The following is a 15,442-nucleotide window of genomic DNA, read 5'->3' on the forward strand; positions in this document are numbered from 1 at the left end:
AGAGAGAGAGAGAGACAGTATGTGGGTATAATGAGGTCTATGGAGGAGGGAGGGTAATGAGGAGGGGGAGATAGTCAGAGTACAAGGTTGAGGAAAGATAGCAGGGGAGAGAGAGAGAGAGAGAGAGAGAGAGAGAGAGAGAGAGACTTTTTTGCCAAACAGCGGTCCCTCTGTTGGTGCTGGCTTGGATCTGCGTGTTTAAGAAACTGCACTGCTGTGCTTTCGCTCTCTTAAACAACCAGGAGGTGGTTGAGAGGATCGACGGGCCTGACCACAGAGCAGGGCTTTGAAGATGCCTCATGCTGTGAGAAACTGTATTGGATTTGGAGAGACTGCCTTTCAAAAACAAAAAAAATAGAGGAGGAAAAAAGACAAAAAAATAACAACGGGAAGAAAAAAAGAAATGTATCCAAATAATGTATACATACATTAAATGGAACATATAATGTTTATTGATAATCTTGGCATGCCTCACACATTGGATTTTGCTTGGGTATATTTATCTCTGGTTTGGGAGATTAGCATAATAATTAACATTTTCCACAAGCCTGTATGCAGATAGCAATATGGCAATCCCAAACATAGCGTAGCAATCATTAGGATTATTTACCATCATTAATTGTGGTCATGAAAAATGTTCAGAGTTAGAAGTCATTCCATCTGTTTCTACTGTTGTCTTTTGCATTATAAAGGAAAAAGATAAAGCAGTCATCTTCAGTCGTATGTTTATCAGCGTTTTGCATTTGTGGATGCGTTTCTATGTGAATGCCTGCACATGTGTGTGTTCTTAGACTCTTGTGAAGTCCGGGAGTAAAAAAAAAACACTCATCATCTTTCATTTGGGCTGCATTTATTCTACAGCAGCACTGCGGCAGCTGTTGCAGCCATATTTTTTGTCTTTTTTTTAACCCCCCCCCCCCCCCCCCGAAGTGTTTTAGACTGGGAATTTTGAAATCTAAATGGTGTGCTTCTTCCACGGCAGCTAGTCAGACCACTGTTGCAGCTTCTGGCGTCTGGGAAGATGTTTTCATTTTCTGAAGAAATACACTTGGGATGGAACGAGAGGGCAATATTACTGCCTGATACACGATAGACAGTAAAATGAGCAAGTTTCTGCACTACAATAGCAACATCTTTTTCACAGAGGATTAGCATGGCGGAAAGGATTGGACTGTGTGTCTTATTTTAATTACTGTGTATTTTAAGTCACTTTCCATTGGACTTCTTCTTGAATAGAACATCTACGGGCCAAAAGCAGTTTTTCAGGAAATGGTTCCATCTGGAAATGAAGATTACACCACTATTTTATTATTATTATTAATATTATCAGTAAGGTTGCTGTTTTTAATATCTTAAGAGGGATTATAGCTTTATCTCAACCACTGAGTGTTTCTGTGCAAAATAGCAACACCATGTCACAGTGTAGTCTGTTCAGATCATGAATATATATTGAGGGAAAAAAAACATTTATTCTTGCAGAGGAGATGTTTTACATTCTCTGAACAGGGGCAATGTGCTCTTTTAATAGATGCACGTCACATCATTTAAAAAAAGAATGATGTTCGCAGCCGAGTTCCAATAACAGTTATCAAAAAGCTTTCTGACATTTTGTTTCCACTATCAATCTTTTTTTCATTTCATGACACATCGATACCTTTTATGCTGAACACTGGCCCAGTATCTCACAAAAAAGGAGGAACACTAATACATGTAAGAGCTTAATAGTGAAGAGGCAGTATTATATTGTGAAAATTAACACATCAAAAACATCCCAAAAATTGGTATAATTTCATGTTTTCACACGAGCCCCTTGGCTTGAGGGCAGTATAAACAGAGAGGACACCATAACAAAGCACTGCCCACAGCCACAATTGACCTTTGGGGTTCTGATCCCTTAATGTGTTTCTCTGTGTTGGTGCAGATAAAGCCTCCCTTTGCCTCTGTCCAAATCTATAAAGCCCTTTTCCGAAGATGCCCGTAATGCGGAGTGAGAGACACAAATATCCGCCCCGTTCTATGGTCATAACCTCTGCCTCGGCCATCGATACCTCTAATAGGTGTTCACAAGGCCTCGTACTTCTCTCTGATTGATAGCCGGTGATAGTTCGCCATGTCATTCAGAGAACACAGTTTGTTTGTTTGTTTGTTTTTTGGGGGGGGGGGAGGTTTGCAGTCCGCCGGGGTCTGACTTGCAGAACGAGAGCAGCTTTTCAAAACCAATTTCTTTCAAATGTCTTACACCTTATATTTGCATAATTCATGTAGGTCCACCTGAAGCAGAAAAATGAATAGATTTTCAATTTGTGATCATAACAGTTATTATGTTAGAGGCACCTGTGGGAATTGACAGGTCAGCATGAAGGGCTACTGGTTACAGATTGATCCCGCTGCAACACGAGTTATTGACCACATCTACGGCAGTATTTGATTCTTAATAAATGCAGCTTACGTCTGGAGAATTCATCCATATTGCATTTAGATCACGCTCATGTCAAACTCCAGGTATTAATCAAAGATATTTGACTATTTATGAATATTAAACATTTGACACCTGACTTTGCCCCCCCCCCCCCCCCCCCAGTGGAATTCATAAAATGATCAAATAGTTTATGTATGTGTGTATACTGTTTAATTGTGCAGTATTTGCTATAAAAAGAAGGAAGGGAGCTGATCTTTTACTTAAATCATATACCTTGTAATATGTTTGCTGAATGTTAATCACCTCTGTCAAAATAATAATGGTACTGGGAATGCGTGGTATAGTCTTGGTTGTGTAAGACTTGGTTGGTAATTCTTCAGTTTAACTTGACTGGTATGTACAAATATATGTTTGAAAAAAGGCTTTCTAACTGGTACACTTTGAACACTGAAGATAGAAAATACAAATGTTTTTTAATCTGATATGCATCACTATAGCATATATTCTAAAATACAAACACATAACTAGCAGGTTGCAATTACTCTTGTGTGAATGAAATTCTTGACAAAAGAAAATGAGGTATAATTTTCTCATTTAATCAAATGAAGCCCTAATTGCATTCTTTTACCTACACAGCAAAAATATGTTGGGAGATTTGTCACCATGGGTGTTAAATTTATTACTTTCCGGGTGAACATACAGGTCCATCTTTGCTAGTGTTAAAACAACACTGATGAAAGTGTTTACTATTCAAACACTGTGTTAGTGTTTCATTTTATCACTCAAGAGTGATAATTTCTCAACACCTTAAGTGTACACATTTAACACTTTATGGTGATTAATCACACAACCCCAGTGTATTTATTTTATGTTGATTTAATGTAAATACTTATTTTAAAATGGTAATGCAGATGAAATTTTAAAGATATACCTGTAGATATTTTTCAAAAAACCAAGTGACTATGAATTTATTTAGACATTTGTATTTTTATTTAGACATTTTTAATATATTTTAATGACATACAATTGAATAAAACAATGCAGTCTCCAATGCAATAGCATCTTAATAGTGTGAAAATATACATTTTTGTAAAAAAATGAGAAATTCGTCAGCACGATAGGACATCTGTACATGTCTATATACTTTATCAAACAATCTGCTGACATTTTCAATAGAAATTGACTCAAATTTTCTAAGTAAACATACACTGCAATAACATCAATTGAAAATACAACATTTTTATGTCATCTTTAACTCATCAATGGTCAAAAATATATATATATAAAATATACATTCATTCTGATCAAATATACTATTCTTGTACAGGCTAAATAAATAGATCTGAGTGTTTCAAACAAGTTCATTTTTTGCAACTATGTAAAAAAATGAGTCAGCACCATAGGAGATCTGTGCATCAAAGAAATAATCCTCAAGTTGTCTTTTCTAAGTATGTTAGCTCATGGCATGTACCCATGGGTACATGCCATGAGCTAACTTCAGGTGTCGAAACAATTTAATGCTTGTACCCAGCAAAGACTTGCAAATGAAACATCTTCTCATTATGTACTTTCCATTGAACTGTTTAACAGTTTCGCTCTCAGCTCTCGAGTGCGTGATGATTGGCTGGACGTGCTAGGATGGATTTTGTAGATTGTTGTCTGGATAAAGGTGAACATGTTGCTGAGAGATGGGTCATATTGTGCACCAAAGACATAATGAGCTTTGAAAAGCTCATCAAAAGCTCCAAGTGAAGTACTTGCTTGACAGGGTATGAGATTCTTGTCGACCACAATGTAGAATTTAAGTGCATCTGCTTTGGTTTGTCCAGTGGCCAGAAGATAGGGCTGTCTGTCCTCCACCTCTGAGAGATGGTCCTCCAAACTTCTGCAGGACTGATTAATAACAATATAAAAATTACTTAAATGCCATAAATTCTAGCATACATTTAAAATCAGAACATAGTATATTTACCACAAATTTAGACTTTTAAACAAAGAAAAACCCTACATCCTTTAGTTATAACAGTTCACTATTCTAATGGTTCGGTTTAGTTATATTTGCTATGCTCTAGAAAAAAATTCAGAACATAAGCTAACCTTTTCAAATTTCAGGAGGCGACCAACAGCATCTCTCACACTGATCTTGGCTGCTCTCTTCCTTCCAGAAGGTTGGGGTGCAAGGAGGTGTAACAGCAAAAGCAGAGATGCTATGTCACTATCCCATTCTATAATTACAGAACACAGAGAGAACATTTTGTTAGCTTTCATAAATACAAATTGTAGCATTTTCTAGAGAACTGTGAAGTACTTTTACCTTCATTACTGTTGTCTCCGTTGTTTTTTTCAGCAGATTTCAGTAGCTGTAGCAGGAATGCAGATGGATTTAGAGTTTTTGCCTCCTTAATCACATTTTGCTTGAAGGAGGTATTCCACTTCTCTAAAAATCTGGAGGCTGTTTCCAGGCCAAACATCAAAGCAAAGTCTTGATGTATCTGAAGAAAAAATAGGTCCAAACAAACAAAAAACTGCTTCAACTACCAAATAATGACATCAGAAATTAGCACTGGTAACATTTTAGCACAAAAAAAAATGTAGTCAGAAAAAAATAAAATTCAGATGTTCATAAATCATGTACTGATCTACACTGATATGGTACTGAAAGATATGCCACATTCATAACTAAACAGTGAGTCAATGCTCACTGTATTTGTGTTACATATGGTAGTTTGAAGTTGCAGTGAAGAAGTCAACATTAAGTCCTGATAAAGTAAAGCCAATGGCCAGTCAACATGGGTTCGTATTCAAGCTATACTGAAGATTAGAGCTGTACAATATAATATTAAACATAGAATTTCTCTGCTGCTGCCTTTCTTGCCAAACGTGTTGTATTGTAAGTGAGTGATAGTTTATAACTGCTCATTGGCGCATGCTTCTTTAAAACTCAAGGTCAGTTGCAAATGTATTAATTGACAATTAATCGATCATTGATTAATCGTTAACACCCATAATTCAAAGTTGTTCATATTAGGTGAAGGTTGCAGCAGAGAAGCTAAAATCTAATACTTTGGATTGTTAAGTCAGCTAGCATGAATACTCACCAGACCCTTGGTGTCCCGGAATCTAGGAAAAATGTGAAAGATGGAGGTGGACGACTTTGGGTCCTTTACAATCTCCTGACGGTACTGAAACGTTTCTTTCATCTTCCAGAAGATGATATCACGATCAGTGCTGTGTTTAAGCAGTGAGATTGCTTCTTGGCAATCATCAGCTGTTAGCTGATCTGTAAGGCAGATCATTTCCTCCATTCTAGGGTCACAAGATTTCTCATTTGATTGAGAGGGCATTTTACAATTAGTGTTTCTCTGAACCGTCTTTAGGCGATTCATAATAAAACCTGTGCCTCTCTGTGTGTCATAGTATTGTTCCTGTTAAAGAGACAAATTTGGGAAAAATGAATAAATTTAAAAAGCTATGATTTTAAGTTTCAAATATCTTAAACAACAAGCAGATATACTTACATAGCCTGTCTTCCCTTCAGGATCTTTTAGGTTTGGAAAGAGAGTAATAATGCCAAGGGCATACATCTCTCTTGTGGCCTTAAGCGGTATCCTTCTGCAATAATAAACAATACACCATGAAACCAAACCCTCCTGTTTACTTGGGGTAGAAACAATAGCATCTATAAAAACGGTTCTTGGTACACTTGGCGTAAAAGTAATGTTGGATCACTTTAGAAACCACGGGTTAAGCAACTAGATGATGTATTTATTTATTAATAAATATTTAATAGTATTTCACAGGCAGGGTCACATTTGAATAAGTTGTAAGTACAGTGATCTTAACACATTAAATGAACAAAGCTTACCCTTCTTGTTCAGTCATGTGTGCAACCAATATATTAATCATCTCCTTTCTTTTGGAGGTTGAGAGATTACCAGTGTCTTTATAGTGCTGCATGACTTCTACACCACCAGGTTTGCACTTTAGGATGTCTTCAATGGTCTAAACAGACAACACCAAAATGTACACAATCTATACAAAAGCTTTTTTTTTTTGATAAACATTGATGAACATTTTCTTTAAGCTGGGTTAAATCCCTTGTCTTACCAACCTCTTTTGCAAGCTTGGAATCATCCAACCGGGGTCTTTTGGAATGAAATGCAGACGTTTTGTTGCCTTCATTGCATTCAGTAAAGGTTAAAGTCTTGCTGACAGAGTTCCCATCAGTCAGAAGAGGGGACAACTTATGTGCAGAAGTGGAATCTGTATATAGTATATACAAATATTACTAACAAAAATGTAAACATCACCACAATTTAAAAATAAGACCAGAAAAGTATAAACATAATTACCATTATTAGTATGTAAACTAAAGCAAATGCCCCTTTCAGCAACAAGTTCAGGAAATACATCCTCGTCCACTTCTGTAGAGGTGTCATCTGTTACCTTAACAGGTGTCTGTTCTCGAATGGCAAATGCTTTTTTTGCTGTAAATCAATAACTTCATTACTACCCCCCAAAATATTATCATGTAGACATCAAAGTACTTTGTGCATTTACTGTATAATATAGCTTAATTTATAGACTTACCTTCAGTGACAAACTCCAAAAAGCATGGCTCTTTGAGTTTTATATATTTTCTAGTGTCCATGTATTGTGTTCTTGCCTTTACTGTCCAACCTGTAAAAGTTAAGCAAACTTGAATGACATTTTATACAAACAAAAATGACACAGAAAGATTACTAAGATACAAATTCATACAGTAAACTAATAAGAATTGTATTTGTCACCAAATGCATGGGACTGACAACATTACAGTGTGAGCACACTGGTGTTATCTTATGTGTTTGCCAGTGGGTGCTTGTCCTTCATAGGAAAAAGCAAAATAACAGACTCAATATGAGTACTATAGGTCACTTTGTGTTTTACTACAGATTCTGTTTAATACCCACACACAAAAACTACCACTAGCCTATGCCAAAACAATTTTTGTTGCCAGATAACGAACGTACGGTGGCCGTTTAACATCGTATTCTCGAGATGTGGCGTGTGAAGTGCGCGTGTCTCGAAACGCTGGCACCGTCACCAGAAAACGGAGCAGTCAGGTCCGCATGAACATCTCTGCTGGCCGACCAGCCCCGAGCTGTTAGACGGGTCTTCATCTCCACACACATCGGTTTATGGAGCTCCGCTTTAGCCGCTAACAGTTAGCTAAACGGAAACAGCCCAGCTAAACCAAGGAAGCTCACACTCACCAAAGCGTAACATAGTGTCGCGGTCCGTATCGGTGACAAGAACCACCGGGACCCCACAGTGACCGATCGGTCCGTGGATGACGTCATCGTGAGACGTTAATAACCGCAGTTACGGACCGCCGTAATAACGTACGCGATTAAAAAAAAATAATAATAGTATTGTGACTTCACCACCAACATTTTCGTCTCGTCTCGTTAACGAAAGTTAGCATGTTTATTCTTAGTTTTTATTTTTTAAGGTCCATTTTCGTCTCTTAGTCACGCCGTTTCCGTCGGTGCTCGGCCGAATCCGTCGGTGCTCGAGCCCCAGGGCGCTAAGTTACACAAGAAAATATGATTTCAATAGCTAACTCGGCTAAACGGCTGCTTTCTCGTTTGCATGACATTTCAAAACACCAGAACGAAGTTAACCCGTAACGTTAGTTACTGGATGAAAGATATAAACGGTCTTAAGTTATAGGGAACCCTAATAAAGATAACGTTACTTTCGCCAAATTACAAAATCTATAATGCTAGCACTAACATACACCATCTCAATCCAGTCAGTTCTAAAATAACGTGCACACAGAAAATGCTAAAACTGCTGCATTATTTTAAAAAAAGATTAAAATTAGCACAAATTAAATGAAGTTACTTACGTCTACCTCCATCGTCCTCCATTAACGAATTTAGTAGTCTCACCGCTTCACTTTCAGTCATTCGTTACCGTGAAATGGTGAACTCAAGATGAAAGGGCGGATCAAAAGAGCGCGAAATTGAGTCAGTATACTGATGGGCGGAGAGATTGAAAATGCTCTGCACATGCGCATATGTTGATTTTGTGTGAACACCCAAAAGAAACACTCTGCATTATCACTAAACAAGTGATAAAGCATATACTATTTGTAAATTAACACCAGATTCTATCACTAGCTGCTCAACACTAGGTTTTTTATCACTCAGAAATTTGCTGTGTAGGAATAGCACCGTGATTCATAATGTTTGCTACCTACCATCGTACCGCCTGCCCTTTTCACTGGGCTCCAGGAGCGTGGAGAGAAAACCCCTCCACTGAGGTTTGCACACAACCAATGATTTGTGCTTGCATAGCAGCTCTGTCTCTGTTAAACGTTTGTGTAAATTAAATCTGCCTACATGTCCGGGTTCACATGTGGCCATGCCTCTCCAGACATTGAGTTGGGTTGAGGCAAACTGCCCGGCTAGCAGCGTCGCACACATGCCTGGCACAGCCAGTGCCGTTGGGGGAATGGCTCACAGCTGGTTTGATTGGAGCTGTGGCCTTAATCGTCCGTGCCCCTGCCATCAGTGCTCAAGGAGCAGTCACACACATGTTAACTGTGCCCATAACAAAGGGAAACTGATTGGAGCGTTCCAGATTCATATCCAATCAAATGGCCGTGTTGTGCTGTGAGACGGGTATCGGTGTCTAACAAGAAAGCGTGGGCTAAGCCTTCCACGAGCTACTGTCATGCAGACAAGGAAAAAGGTTCTTTTTTAAGGACGGCTAATTGCGGGTTTGAAAGTGCTATAGATAAATATGTCCACTCGAGTGAAAATGCACGGTGCATAATTGAATCCTAAACAATATCGCAAACAAAAAAAAAGCAGCCCTGAAAGGTCGAAGTCTATAACCTCTGCCGTGAGGAGAGCAGGAGAGTGGATTAGCAAATGTATTACACATGCACTCGGTAATTTGACTTGATTGGATGTCATTTATTTTCATTTATCAAAAGAAAGTTTTGCCTGACCGTGAGAATAACAAGTCAATAACAATGAAGAGCTAATGTAATTTTGAACACACTAAATGCACTGCTCACCCGACTAGAGAGAGACGTGCAGTAGTAAATTGGTTGACTGGTGCAGATAAGCTTAACAGCAAAGCGGCATCTAAGCATTTGAATGAGGCCATTAATGGTCGTTTAAAACAGGAATAATGAAGCGATGACCAACAGTGTTGTCTTGCCTCTCTCTCTCTCTCTCTCTCTCTCTCTCTCTCTCTTGGGAGAAAGTTATGCCAATAGCGGAAAATGGTGACGGGATTGACTTTTATAGGGAAACCAGCAGCGAAGTAGTAGGTCATCAAGCAAATACCATAATCGCGAACCAAAAAGAAGAAGCTCATCCTCATTTCAGGGTAGTTGTCTCTTTATGTATAAAAGCAGCTTCACACAGTCTCATGCATGCACACACAGATTCAGACATGCTCACAAACTCACGTACCAATGCGTGTGTACACCCAGACCTCTCTTAATCTTTTCTACACACACACACACGTGCATGTTCATGCACACTTTTGCACAATACACACAAACAAGCACAAATGCAGTGCGCAAACACAAAGCAAAATGTCCCCACAAAGTAGATGAGCTCCACTCTGTGTCAAATTGAAAGCTTCTGCAAAGCTAGTTCCTCTCGGCCGTGGAGGCGTGCATCAGCCGGCAGAAGCGCCGGCTCGGTGTCCCAGGGTGGCTGGCGTAGCACTTGGCCTGCACCCTAGCCACTGCCTGGATCAGAGAGGCCCTCCGCTATCATCTAGGCGCTGGCAGCGGCGAGGCCAGGCTTAGAATGACAAATTGGTTAGAGGGAGTGAGTGACGAGAGCAGGCCAAGAAATATACTTTGAAGAGAGAAATGCATTTCGGGTTGTGACAAGCATGCCGTATTATATGGTCAAGTGTAAAAGTCTGACTCCCTCCATGTGGATTGATCCAGATGCCAAAGACACTCAAATGAGGCGAAGCTTTCTCATCAAGACAATGCCAAAGTATTTATTCTAGAAAGTCACCCAAAGTATTACTGGATTAGAGAGCTCTTCAGCACATAGTCACTCTTCTCGTGGAGTCAATTTGTATCGAACTGCCACTCCTCTCTAAACTGTCATGATGATTTGGTTGTGTTTGGTGTAATAATCACAGATTTCTAAACATACATGTCATCACATCCATCTTGATCCAAGATGATGTCTCCCCTGCAAACCAGGAAATTAACTTTCTATAAATAGTTACAGAAATAATAAGCAGGAAGTTTTTTTTTTCTTTCTTTGAATATGATGCCATGCTAATTTGATTCTGATTGATTAATTATTGATTCAGAATGTGTTACTTAGTTGACTATTTCAACAAACTGTTTTTCCCCATCATGACCTGCCAGCACACATTGCTACCTAATTTCATTTTGGCAGAGTTGTTGAATGAAACCTTCTCGGAAAGCAGTGCTATGTTTAATAAATGTTGTTTTGAGCTCGATCTTCATTTAGAGTGCATACACGCTTTGGACCTGTGGCTTTTGTTGGAGGTGAAAGATATTTATATTTTAAAAAATGAAGTCGCCTCTTTTCTCACCTGAAGGTGAGGTCCCTTCCCTCTGTAACTGGCAGCATCAAGAAACTGCGTGACCTGATTTTTTACAGGCAATCAAATGCTCAAAACATTTCCGGAGCCACTTAAATATGCCCTACGTGTATTGCGGTATACAACAAATTACTTAATTTACCTAATTCAAAACAGTATGAGCCTGTGCCTTTTCTGTTGGTAATCAGGGTTCTGAAATCGAAATGTCCTTGTGAAATGGCATAGCCGTTGTAAAGGCAGTAAAAACAATATTAAGCTTCCCTGACACATAGTAGATTATCATAAACCCCGCATGTTATGAAATCCTGTTCTAGTTAATCCAAAGCAATATTGCACTTGTCAAAACAATCCATGGCCTCAAAGACTATTTAAAAATACCAAGTCTCCAATGAGTGAAGACTGGTGGATGGAGACCAAAGGTTTAATGCTTTAAATGTATGGGATTCCAGTCAACCTTGACTGTATCTACATTGCAATGAATTCTAAACATTATAAAACATATTTTAAGGTTAAGGCTGTTGAACTGATTAACAATAATGTTTTCCTTGTTTGTTTTAAACACAGCAGCTACGTAGGTGGTAATTACATTGTTTTTCTGCAGGCTTGTGGGCACCTTGGTCAAAGGCAAGCCCCTCTGTGCTTCTAGGACTCTCTCTCATGTAAATTAGGGCCTCTTTCTCTGCCAAAGCAATCATGACATTGCACTGGTGCAATGCTAGGTCTGCAAATAAGCCATGTCAGAAGCACACACAGGACACCCGGATGCAACCCTTTCAAATTCCCTCTGTGAGCGCACTGCAGAGCTGCACCAGTTGGCATCTCCAGAATGTGGTTTGAAGTTGTAGAGTATTTTACTTTTGTTGTCAAATTGCTTTGCAAATGAGGCTCAGCTTGGCACAGTTTCAAAGAGGATGTGCTATATGTGCAGCTTCCTTTAGGCACTATTTTCTGAACCTTCATCATTCTGTATGCATATGCACAGTGCTGCGCTAAGCTCACATTGAAGACTAGATAAACATGCCAAGCGGGGACGGATATGGGAGGCAGCATGCGTGATGTTTTTGTGTGCCTCAACTTGACTGACGTGGTCTATCTAATAACATGGCAGGTAGACAGTATGAACGCCTTGTTGCTTTTTAACCATTAAAATGATATTCAATCATTTTTTGATGGGCTTTTTTGTTGTTGCCCCAAACCACGCCTTATTTATTCAAGGTTTGAGTGCCATTCACATTGTTGCTTGAAGCCACATCAAAATAACTGATTTGATATGTCCTGTTTCTGGTCTTGGCATGACATGAATAGAGAGTGATCGTACAATGAGGATAAAGAACATTTTTGAAGTATATTGACTAAATTTGAGCCACGTAATCCCCTGGCTCGCAGTTATAGGGTTTTAGTCTGGGCATCACGGAAAAGGCATTGCTTTGCGATACAAGTGTTGCACATATTGCGTGGCCCTTTGATTGCATGTCCAAGTCAGTTGCTAAATAATAATAATGCAGGGATTGAAACACTGCAAAATAGCCCGAGGCTCGGGAATTGCTAATGAACAGCAGCAGGGTGCAGTTGGGGGTACAATGGGGGGTTGAGCTGGCGGAGACCTCACTTCCTGTTTCAGACAGATGATGTATGGTCTCTTTCTTTTATATTCAAAGCATCTTCAAATTGCATCAAATGGTGTATTCAATGTAATATGCACTCAGATGGCTATGAAAACTTTCTTTAGCAAAATGATAGTAAATACAAACATTTTATTCTCCTTACACGTTATCGACGTGCTAATCAAACTTCAAAACCAGAAAGGTTTATCTCACATGGCACTTGTGTTTTAGGCATATTATACTCTCTTCTTTCACTGCCTGTCAAGAGGTCTTTTCACACTGCAGAGAACCATCAAGCAAAGGGAAATCCATGGAGAGGGACAGAGACAGAAGGCAAGAAAAAGAGAATATATTTGGTGCTGTGTGCTGCAGATCAAAAACATGGCAGTCACATGATCAAAGGCATTTGATAATCCTTGAACTATATTGCTCTTTTAATCCTAGTGAGAGTACTATATTTTATTGGGGGTGGGGGTGGGATTGGGGGGCTGGGACAATGTCAAGGGTGGCAACAGAGTAAGAAAAGCATTAACTAGCTGGTGAAAACGCAGTTTACTAAACGTAGCTTGGCACTTTTGATGTAGCCGGGGAAGACGACGGAATAAAGCCTCCCTGTGTGTAGAGAATGGAGGCTAAGCTGATGGAGCTAGAAACACAAATGTGCCACAAGTCCCTGTCCACTCAGCTCTGAATAGGGCTCTTGTTTTTTTCAGGGGACTTGTACGGGATGTTGTCTTGTTGAATGTGACCAGACTACTATACTACATCTGGCACATAGAAACAGAAAGGAAGTTATGCCGGGTGTCGTCTAATATTCTTTTTGAGCATGTTTGGATGGTTCTGTTCCTTGCTAACGAATGGTTAACCTACATATGTTGATAAAGTGCACAGTGAAGACTTGGTTAATTTGTAGGTTAGGTTAGTTTCAGGGTAAGAATGCTGCAAAAAAAAAAGAAACTGATTCTCGCTAAATCAGCGTGTATTGATGAAACCTGACATAGAAACATCATGTTTCCGTTTCCTGAGAAAATTAATGTTGCTGCGTATTATAGCCTCGTGCTCCCTGGGCCTTATCACATTACAATAACCACCTCAAGTGCTCTGAAATGACTAAAACATCAATATATGGTGTAATCCAAGGCCCTTGGTTGCACGCCTTGTCAATAATGTTTTCCTATCAGATGCAAAATGTTCCAGACCAAAGGTGAGTTGAAAAAAAATGGTTTTCCTCCATTCCTCTTCTAATCGTGATTTATCTACTGGTAACATGAGCGTCATTCCAATTGTGTTTTGTGTTAAAACATGAATTATTTCTCAGAAAGCTTGCATGCTTTCTGCATTGATGAAAAAACAAATGATTCATGACTACTTTATACATGTATGGTTAACACTGTAGGTGTGTGAGAAAGGAACAAAGCCTAAATAAAAATGATGTTTTTCTCTGCTCAAAGATTAAAACGAGATGGTCATGGGGGGGGTGGGGGGGGCTGGGTCTCAGTAAAAAATAAAACACTGATGATAGCCTGGGGAGATCATGCAATGTGATTTTGTTTGTGTCCAAGAAAGGGACACGGATTTAGATGATCTACGATCGGCCTCATGCTTCAACAGGCTCCTTTTTTCTATGAACTAAAGTACTGAATCCAAACAGCAGCACATTGTATTTGTAAAAAAAGCTTTTTCCATTTCATTTGTCATTTCAAATTGAGACGGTTGATGCAGATGAAACAGAAACCCTATTGTTTGACATAAAATCAGTCCCAACATTTGGTGCTTGGGGAATTCAGCAATTTTCTCTCTCTCTTCGATTTCTAACACGGATTAGATTCATTACTTTCAGCCCTTTAAAGCTGCAGTTAACAAGAGGCGGAGCCTCTACCACCAGGATGTGCACAGGTAAACAGCATTTAGTGATTGGCAAGTGATTTGCAATCCTAGCTTAGCCATAACCCTGACCTGATGGCCCCAAAAAAGTGTGTTCCCTTACGTATGCAGATATCTGTTCTACGCGTTTGACACTAAATAAATGATTTAGACCTTTTTTGTAACACATGGATCTATTCTAGAAGGAATTAGAGTTTTATGGTTAACTGGAAAGGTTTTGTGTATGTATTTTATTAGAATTGTTATTTTTGGTTGTCAATAGTGATTCAGTGGGAAAAATAATCTCGGTCATTCAAAGGTCATTTGAATGTCCTCAGAGTATATTCATTTCCATTTAAATGTGCAATATAAAAGATAGAAGTCACAATATTGGAGACTGCTTGGAATCAAAGTCATTCTGTTTTCTCTACTGTAAATCGCACACATGCAACACGCTCCAAAGCAAATTCCATGTATTGCTCTCATCCCCAAAGAAAATGACTCATGTTTATTTGTCACATCAATTAAGATATCATGGTCAAATAGACTACTCAATCTGTTGGGAAAATTTTGTCTACTAATTCCATCATCGCAGCCGGGCCCATTTATTCATTTATATTTAATGATGCAGTGTTTATCCTGCAGTGAAAGCCTGGCTGTTTTTTTACTCTCTGACTTGCTTCGGCCACAGATGTGTTCTCCTTCTATGTTGCTATGAAATATAGATGTTAAGAGTCTAGAGAGTTGAGTGTGTCATGTGTCCTGGTGATACCATAAGGCAGCCATTAATAGTGTCAGGGAGCATCAGACATACCACAGGCACATAATTGGATATGAGGGCACAACTGAAGGCACCTGCTTGGAAATGAGCAGTGCCTTCCCGGGAGGGAAGCCCTTGGTAGATTCCCAAAAAGGTTTGCAGAGCCCATCCACATCCCTGCTGGGTTTGCCT

The 15,442-nt window shown here is 39.2% G+C and overlaps 2 protein-coding genes and 1 long non-coding RNA gene across 4 annotated transcripts in view; 1 reads left to right on the forward strand and 2 right to left on the reverse strand.

Annotated features, from left to right (window-relative positions):
- Positions 1-15,442, forward strand: part of pcdh11 (protocadherin 11) — a 118,458-nt gene that overhangs the window by 38,709 nt on the left and 64,307 nt on the right. The window lies entirely within an intron of this gene.
- LOC134121187 (uncharacterized) lies at positions 3,842-6,460 on the reverse strand. The gene is made up of 6 exons (XM_062560607.1): positions 6,285-6,460; positions 5,938-6,031; positions 5,518-5,844; positions 4,734-4,911; positions 4,517-4,644; positions 3,842-4,312 (listed from the first exon to the last, which is right to left on the reverse strand). The coding sequence occupies exons 1-6, from the start codon at positions 6,374-6,376 to the stop codon at positions 3,980-3,982; spliced, it is 1,152 nt and encodes a 383-aa protein (XP_062416591.1). The 5' UTR covers positions 6,377-6,460; the 3' UTR covers positions 3,842-3,979.
- Positions 6,624-8,420, reverse strand: LOC134121203 (uncharacterized). The gene is made up of 4 exons (XR_009952750.1): positions 8,313-8,420; positions 7,010-7,099; positions 6,772-6,906; positions 6,624-6,682 (listed from the first exon to the last, which is right to left on the reverse strand). It is a non-coding gene; the product is annotated as an uncharacterized LOC134121203 (long non-coding RNA).

The sequence above is a fragment of the Pungitius pungitius genome, chromosome 2 (assembly GCF_949316345.1).
Source record: "Pungitius pungitius chromosome 2, fPunPun2.1, whole genome shotgun sequence".
NCBI classification, from domain to species: domain Eukaryota; kingdom Metazoa; phylum Chordata; class Actinopteri; order Perciformes; family Gasterosteidae; genus Pungitius; species Pungitius pungitius.